At 35.5% G+C, this 9298-nt stretch overlaps 1 protein-coding gene across 1 annotated transcript; it reads left to right on the top strand.

Annotated features, from left to right (window-relative positions):
- Positions 1–944: 944 nt before the first annotated feature.
- On the top strand, positions 945–8681 carry bloc1s5 (biogenesis of lysosomal organelles complex-1, subunit 5, muted). Its single transcript, XM_079806109.1, has 5 exons — positions 945–1118; positions 2324–2406; positions 2553–2682; positions 4544–4602; positions 7277–8681. Exons 1-5 carry the CDS (start codon positions 1097–1099, stop codon positions 7448–7450), a joined length of 468 nt encoding a protein of 155 aa, XP_079662235.1. The 5' UTR covers positions 945–1096; the 3' UTR covers positions 7451–8681.
- Positions 8682–9298: the final 617 nt, after the last annotated feature.

Here is a 9298-nt window from a genome sequence, read left to right as displayed (position 1 = left end):
TTTACTTGTTCTCATATATCAACACTATTTCGAGAAACAATTGTGCCAAAATTAAAAAAAACATCTGTGGAAGATATCACTGAACATTTATTTAACCATAGCAAAAGTAAATTTCTTATTTAAGTTATTTTTTCATCTCTGCTTTTTGTTTAAAATAAAAGTATTTAAAATAAGACAAACCTGATATTATTTTAATCATACATCGATCAGGCATAATATAACAGTGATTATCACAGCACCTGTCACACCATTGTGGGAAATTAATGTGGGGAAAAAAAATCCATACTCTGAACCCTAAGTGGATTTACACAAACTGAGAAAGTCAAAAAGCATTAGGTTGTGCCCCACTCTTCCCTATTACTCTATAGGCCTAACACCAAAAGCTAAGCCGAATTAAATGGTAAAGTTACAAATAACCGAATGTCAAATGTTCAATCCACTTTTTAGACTTTTTTTTTTTTAGAATAGTTAGCAAAAGAATAATGATAGCTTAATAAAAGTTGTAAGGTTTTAAATAATAAACAGTCATGACTGCAGACGTGCTTTCGTCTCCAGGGGGCAGCAGAGAGGCTGGATCTTGCGAACCTCAGTGTTAGAAATATGGGCATAATATAGTCTGATTCAACTATACAGCTACTACTAATACTGGAATTAATTAATTAATGAATCATATTACAATTTTTTTTTTTTTTTTACTAATATTGTATAATACCGAAATAAAATAATAATAATAATTTACTCGCCCTCGTGTTGTTCCTGCCGTTGTTTTCCATACAATAAAGCCAGTGTTGTTTGTCCTCGGTTTTGCAGAAGTCTAAATTTCTACGAAAGGGCTGTTGCTGCCCGTGAAGTTTTCCCCGTAACATTGTCCTTTAGGGACTTTTGTCTTATAGACACTTTTATTTTGAAGTTCACATTGGGACTTTTATTTTGCAGATATTTTCTGTTATTGTTGGCATGTGACTCTAGGAAGTATGTGAAACCCACTTTTGTCTGTATCATTCTGCAAAGAAACATCATAATTTGTGGATAGGAAAAATTTGACAGAATAATAAACATCCTCGTGTAAGGCTGTCAGATTAACCAGCATCTCGTGATGATGGAGAAGATAGTTAAGGGTGAGTTATGTTGATTATGTGCAGTATTACGCATTGTAAACATTTGTATTTGCAGTACTACAGATAAAGCGATTCTAGAATCAAATGTGTAACGTTATAGATATTTACACTAGCAGATGTCAGTGTCTATGGCTGTGACTCAAAGCGTAGTGACTTCCTAATAGACATATCGATATTGACACTCGAATGAAGTCACTGAACAATTGAACTGAATAACTTTATAAATTGATATAAATATGATGTGCAAAAATGATGCTGACTGCACATCAAAGTGCACGAGAACATGTGGGACTTTTTTCCTAGGTTCATTAATTATTGTAATATTTATCCCTAAGACTAATTCCAGTTTTGCATTGATCATAATGCTTACACACACACGTTTACTTTTTATGAAATCCAGTAATGTTTATTAATGCTATTACCGTGACTAGAACTATTTTTAAAGGCACAATATACAAAAACACTAGAAAAATGTTATATATTTTGTTAACTTGTGTACTTGCATTATCCCAGATGTTTCCAAGATGGTTTAAATCCAGAGAAATAAGCAATTTTAACCAGGACACAGACCGTGTCCGTGCGTCCCCTATCAATGACATCTTGCCTGCGTTACCCTCAGTTTTATTTTGTAGAAACCGTGGAAGCACCAAAGACGCTTTAATATATTATGTGTTTTAATTGACAGGTGAACAACTGTTTGGATACATTCATCAACAGAAAACTAATGATTGATATCTAGCTCAACACAGATAGTCTTATTGTTTAAATCTCGTTTTACAGCGAGTACCATGTTTTATCATGCCTAATATCAAGCTAGCTCACTGCAGTGTGTAGTAGCCGCTGAGCGAACGCACAGAGTAACATTATAACATAACTTTCAACACACTCAAATGTATCTAATATGATCAAACAGCACTGCATTACCCCACATATGCATCAGCGGAAGAGGACGTATGCGGCATAATAAAAGCTCTGCGAAATCAAGGCGTCATCAAGCTACGCCTTTGTTTTGAATAAGCCTCTAGTGGCAAAAAATTACATATTGTGGCTTTAAAGCATTAAAGGCACATTTGTTGTAGTAAAAACTATGTTAGATAAACTATCACCTTACATAAAATAATGTATTTTAAAACACATTAGATGTCTTGTTTAATTCGATATTTGTGATATTTATTTAATGTCACACAGTATTTGTTTCTTCACAGATGTTGGTGATATTCAGTCCAGACTGATTGATCACAGACCGTTCCTGCAGGGTGAAATCAGATACTTCATCAGAGAGTTTGAGGCAGGCCTGGTTTTCTTACATTTTATTATCTTTCATTCTGATAATTGCTTTTAAAATGAATTAATAAAACATATGGTTGCATCCAAATGACCTGTGAAGTTCTGACAAAAACTACATTTACACTACAAATGTCTGTGTTCCCTCAGGAGAAGCGTGCTTTCAGAGAATGCCGTCTGCTTGAAAAGCTGAATAAGATGACTGCGGACACTAATGAGCATGATCTGCCACGGTGCACTGAGAGTATGCATGAGAAACTGTGTGACGCTCTCACACGCCGTAAGTTTCATTATTTATTATAAAGAGTGTGATGAAGTGTCAGACAGAACAGGAAGAGAAAAGGGACGCTGAAACAGTGTGTTTGTGTAAAAATCTACAGGGGTTGGACAACGAAACTGAAAAACTTAGTTTTAGACTACAATTAATTATTAGTATGTTGTAGGGCTTCCTTTTGCAGCCAATACAGCATCTGTTCTTTTTAGGAATGACAGATACAAGTAGGGATGCACCGATACCATTTTTTCAGAACCGTTCCGATCCGATACCAGTGCAGTTTTGTTTAAAAATTCAATGTAGAATTTCTATACCTCAGTGTGTTGAACTGATAATCACTCTTTTGTGTGTTGAACACAATCTGCTAAATACAGACAACTTCATTATAAAGAAAAACAACAAATTTAAAAATATATATAAATCACAATCTATGACATAAATACTACTATAAACTAGATGGTGGATAAACTAGATTAGTGGTGAAATCAGCAACAAAAGTTACTCTAGAAAAATAATGAGTGCACAATAATTGTATAAAATCTAAACATTTAGTGGGGAACAAATAATAGTGAATAAGTGTAGCACTAAATCTGGTAAAATGTAACACGTTGTAAAATACATTTAGGAAAAACATGTAAATATATTTATAGGAATAGGGTCTTCTTTTGCAGCTATAACAGCTTCAACTCTTCTGGGAAGGCTTTCCACAAGGTTTAGGAGTGTGTTTATGGGAATTTTCTTCTAGAAGCACATTTGTGAGGTCAGGCACTGATGTTGGACGAGAAGGCCTGGCTCGCAGTTTCCGCTCTAATTCATCCCAAAGGTGTTCTATCGGGTTGAGGTCAGGACTCTGTGCAGGCCAGTTAAGTTCCTCCACACCAAACTCGCTTACCCCTTTCTTTATGCACCTTGTTTTGTGCACTGTTACACAGTCATGTTGGAACAGGAAAGGGCCATTCCCAAACTGTTCCCACAAAGTTGAGAGCATGAAATTGTCCAAAATGTCTTGCTGAAGCGTTAAGAGTTCCATTTACTGGAACTAAGGGGCCAAGCCCAACCCCTGAAAAATAACCCGCAGCTGCCCGGCCATGGAAACCCATTCTATGAAGCTCTCTACGCACTGTTCTTGAGCTAATCTGAAGTCCACATGAAGTTCGGAGGTCTGTACCTATTGACTCTGCAGAAAGTTGGCGACTTCTGCGCACTGTGCACCTCAGCATGCGCTGATCCCACTCTGTGATTTTACGTGGCTTACCACTTCATGGCTGAGTTTTATGTGGCCTACCAATTCGTGGCTGAGTTGCTGTTGTTCCCAATTGCTTCCACTTTGTTATAAGACCACTAACAGTTGACCATGGAATATTTGGTAGTGAGGAAATTTCACGAATGGACTTATTGCACAGGTGGCAACCTATCACGGTACCACGCTTGAATTCACTGAGCTCATGAGAGCAACCCATTCTTTCACAAATGTTTGTAGAAGATATTTGTAGAGATAATTGTTTGTAAATATTTTGGCAATATAGTGTATGTTTCATATTATGTTGTGTGGATTGCAATATGTTATGTACTGTTGTGCTATTGCTCTGTTAATTAAGCCTTCACACTCTGCTCTTACTGATCAGTATATAGGCGTAAAACCTCCAATACTATATTGGCCAGTGTTTCAGTTTTATTGTCCAACCACTATGTCTGTCTATGTCTGTCTGTCTGTCTGTCTGCTTTTAAATAGGTTTTAAACATTTTCAGATCTGTATTATTTATTGACATGGTCAAGGAAAGTCATTAAGCATATGTTTTTGTTAAAATAATTAGTGTATAATGGGAATAATTGACATTGTGTTGACGTTTGCTTTTCTATTTGCAGTTGAAGCTGCAAATCATATGGCGCAGAGGATCCAGCAGAGGGAGCTAGAGGCTGAACAGGTACATCAGGAAAATAGCAGCGCATCATTATGTAGGGCACAAACTGAACTTTGCAGTAAGGGTGATCTCCTAATTAGCATTAGAGTAAAGCAGCATAAACATCCTCTTTATGGATCAGTCCTCAGCCTAAGCAAAAGCTCCACTCTTCGTCACAATAGCAACCCAGTGTAATTTAAACTGTTCTAAAACCTAACATAACTGAACATTAAACACTATCAAATCTCCTGCTTTTCTCATCTTGTTAAAAAAACGTTGAATAATTTCAACATTTTTACTTTCTTAATCTATGTGGTCTTTATAATATATCATCTTTTTATACTGTATGAATGTCTTTTGTCTTTGGGAAAAATACATATTTTTGATTATTATTATTATTACATTAAAATTGTGTAATAAGTAAAACGAATACATTTTATTGTAACAAACTATAATATTTTAAAATATGATTTTAATTTAGTTAAATGCATTTTTTTTTATTAATTTTACACTCTATGGTCAACTTTCTTTATCAAAAAATGTACTGCCTTACAAAGAAATAAATGAATGCCTAAATATGGCAAACAAGTTATTGTACAATAAAACAATAAAAAATTAAAATGCATATGTCATGGATAAATAAAATGGAATAGCCTATGCACGGGCATTTAATTAAACCATATTGTTGATAAAAGTAATATGAGAAAAGTTTGTTAAAAGTGCTAGGTATTATTAATAATGCATTAATGTTGTTGAAAAAGAAACATCTTAAATTAATATTACTGTTTCAAATAACAGAATTGCTGTTTGATCTGAATGAACACTGATTAATTGAAGTACTTTGTGAGTGGGTTAATTATTTCAGGGAAACATATCCTATATGAGATTAATCAGATATTTATGCAACACATAAAAAGAGGCAAATGCACAAGAAGTTATGTGCTTATCAGAATTTGTAACTCCTGTTGTTGATAAGCTCTTCCTGTAACAACGCGCTGAAACACAGCAACTTAAACCAAATAATTAATGTTTTATTACAATAGAGTTCTCTTTATAATGTTATGTATATCGCAGTCCTAATCATGATTATTAATGATGAGCATTGCTGTTTGAGCTGCGTGAGCTGAAGCTAAAGATGATCACCGGTAAATTGAAGCGCTTTACTACCGCATAATTCAACCCTCATACTTCCCTTGCACTTTGTAACAAATCCTTCCCTCCCGGGTCAAAATTAGCCTGGTCATACCAGACTCTCGTACATTTAATTTGTACTGAGAGTCTGGCCAGTCTGACAAGCTTTAACTTCCTTGAAGGCGGGTACTCTTTTGAAGTTTAAAACTATTAGATCTGCCCAGAGCCACTCTGGATCTGCCATAACCAATCTCCAACATCAACGTCATCGTTCTCAGCCACTCCCTCTGTTCGCTGTTTGGACATGTTTGTTAAAATTTACCGGAGAAAACCAGAGAATATACCACAATTCCAGACGGAGTACTGAAGGAAAATGAAAATTGAGCGTACGTATGTAGGAGGGCGGACCCAGGCTAGGTCAAAATGACCAGAAGCCCTAAAATTATTAATACATTAATTATTATTATTATAATTTTTTTCTTTTTATTTACCTTTAAATTACTATATTTTTGCTAGAATAATAAATAAATTGTAATTTAAGTACATTCTTCATTCTTTCTTCTTCACACCTTAACTATCTAATTTGCTCAAAATATCTTACATTGGGTGTCTTTGCCAACCTCTTGTGAAAAAAGATAATATAGCATGATATTTCATAACTCTTGCCACTAAGATGGCCTTATAGCTCTATATGGAGCAATTGAGCTGTTACACTGGATCCCAAGGTCAGTTTCTCTTCAGTATGCTTTCAAATACATGTACATATATCTGGCCAGAGGGACCAGATGTAGACATTGACTTTTTTTGGTAGTTTTAGCATTTTTAGTTTGAATTTTGAGCATTTTTAGATTGTTCTATGTGTACTAAAGCATTCCATTCATTCCTATGGGGTTCAAATTGACCCACAAGGGAAGGATTCGTTACTTTTTTAAATTTCAACCACAAAACTCGTCGAATCCAGTAAAAAAAATTTTTTGCTTCAAATGCGACAAAATTCCTAGGATCTTGGACCACTCAGATATACTCTCAATTAAAAAAAATTAAAATAAAAAATGACCCAAGGGAAGTATGAGGGTTACCTTAACCAAAGCATACACACAAAATAAACATAACTTAAGTTATAAATTACTTATAACAAACATAAGCCAATGCACAAGCCAACTTGACTGAGCTATTCTCAATGAACACATATCGGCCGATACTGATATGGTGGGAGATATATTGTGCATTACTAGTAACTATTACAACAAATGAGAAGCAGGAACAGGAAAAACAAACTAAAAGTCCATAAAACGAAGCATTAACCTGACATGCCACTTGCCGAATTAAACAGTCGGGCGAGGTCATATGACAGCAGTGTAGCAGACTACAAATTGAAATATTTTTCTTTGTCTAAAGCGTACTGTTTCTCTAACTATTTAAAAAAATCCAAGGCATTTCACACTGTGTTGCATGCAGTATCTAGTCTATTGCAAACATAGCGACTGTATTTGTAATGGCAAACAAATTCTTGTGACAGCTGATGATAAGTAAATGGCACATTGTGTGTTGTTGTGTGTGTGATCAGAGCACACATCTTCAGTTGTGTGTGGAGAGGCGGAAGCAGGACTGGGAGGAGTTCTTGAAGGAGCAGTCTCATCTGAAGGAGGAGGTGGATGAGGAGCACGCTAAAGCTGTGGGCCGACTCAGTGCTCAATACGATGAAATGAAGAAAGACCTAGCCAAGTACAGCAGCTTCTGAACCTCAACCTGGTGTGTGACTGCAGGGTTTTTTTACTGATGATGTCAGTGTAGTCCAATTATTTACTTTTTCCATTTTGTTGATGATGTTGATGATGACATTAAATAAATATTTTATACACAACTGAAAATTCTGTCATCTACGCACTCTTTCATCTACGCACTCTCAAAAAAAAAAAATCTGAGTAATGTCCTAAACTTAGAATTTCAAGCACTTTCTTCGCCTCTTCAGATCACTTCCTGTATTCCTCAGTTGTAAGCAGCTTTCGATAAAAGCGTCTGCTAAATGCATAAATGTAAATGTCATTGCAACCCTTTTGTAAAAGAAGTACACTTTAACTTACCTTTAAAAAGAGTTCTTATTATGAAAGTAATATACTATAAAATATTATACTTAAATGTAAACTGAATGTAATGTTTTCAGACCCTTAAAGTGCCCCTATTATGCTATTTTAAAGTTTCTTACGAATTACAAATTGATTGGACATAATTTGGAAAGGCACACACCTGTCTATATAAGGTCCCACAGTTAACAGTGCATGTCAGAGCAAAAACCAAGCCATGAAGTCCAAGGAATTGTCTGTAGACCTCCGAGACAGGATTGTATCGAGGCACAGATCTGGGGAAGGGTACAGAAAAATTCCTGCAGCATTGAAGGTCCCAATGAGCACAGTAGCCTCCATCATCCGCAAATGGAAGAAGTTTGGAACCACCAGGACTCTTCCTGTAGCTGGCCGCCCGACCAAACTAAGCGATCAGAGGAGAAGGGCCTTAGTCAGGGAGGTGACCAAGAACCCGATGGTCACTCTGACAGAGCTCACATGGGCGTGCCAAATTCTCTGGCCGGAGGAAAGGGAGGTGATCGTTCCTGTTATAATGTCATAACAGGAAAATTCAAGATCAGCTCGTCTGGGCTGTCATTTTCTCAAAGGCAGAGAAAGACACCCAGAACTCGGTTTACACCGATCAAACTTTCTAGCCACTTGGGGACAATATTCAGGCTTGGGGAACTCATATTAATGTTGAAAAACCTCATAAAATGAAAATTTCATGCCATGGGACCTTTAAATGTAAAATCAAATATTGCAATAAACTTTAAAATCATAATCATTTACTTTACATACGTTGTATGTTAGCCAACATCAATATAAATGTCTTTCTTTTTTTTTTAATAGTAATGTAAAATGTACTTTTAAGTAAACAAAGTTCACAATTAAAGTACCCAATTGTTTAAAGAAATGGTCATCAAAGTACTCTTAAAGGGATAGTTCACCCAAAAATGAAAATTCACTGCCATTATAAAGCTTGGATTAGCCAGGACATTTTTTAATATAACTCTGATTGTATTCGTCTGAAAGAAGAATGTCATATACACCTAGGATGGCTTGAGGGTGAGTAAATCATGGGCTAATTTACATTTTTGGGTGAACTATCCCTTTTAACTGGCCTTTTATTTCCTTTTTTAAGATGTTACGTACACTACAAGTTCTGGAAAAAGTACACTAAAGTACACTTCTTTTTACAAGGGAAATCCCTATGTTGTTATTTTCTTCTGTGAAAGAAAAAATTACAATGTATGAAGAATATACAGCTCTTTTCTATATTGTACATAGTAACCATATCTGCTAAGCTGAATATGCAGGATGGAGAATGGGATGGGACTTGAGAGTTGCTGGGCATGGGAAGATTTTTAGCGAAAAATAACAAAACTCTCCTTGTATTCAATGAGGAAAAGAAAATCGTATTGGCTTGGGATGACATAAGAGTAAGTGTATTATTTCATGACATTCCTTTTGGGCTGAATTATGGCCTTGTTGATTTCACAGGTTCACATTATATTTATTTATAT

This window comes from Gobio gobio (genome assembly GCF_949357685.1).
Source record: "Gobio gobio genome assembly, chromosome: 23".
Taxonomy (NCBI): domain Eukaryota; kingdom Metazoa; phylum Chordata; class Actinopteri; order Cypriniformes; family Gobionidae; genus Gobio; species Gobio gobio.
Note: the sequence above shows the minus strand (reverse complement) of the source record. Positions and strands in the feature narration are given on the sequence as shown.

Bases quoted from the DNA above. Each gene is read 5' to 3' on its own strand.
- bloc1s5 (XM_079806109.1), top strand. From the start codon at position 1,097: ATGATGGAGAAGATAGTTAAGG. The intron at 2,407-2,552 runs GCAGGCCTGGTT...GTGTTCCCTCAG, and splicing joins ACTTCATCAGAGAGTTTGAG to GAGAAGCGTGCTTTCAGAGA. The intron at 4,603-7,276 runs GTACATCAGGAA...GTGTGTGATCAG, and splicing joins GGGAGCTAGAGGCTGAACAG to AGCACACATCTTCAGTTGTG.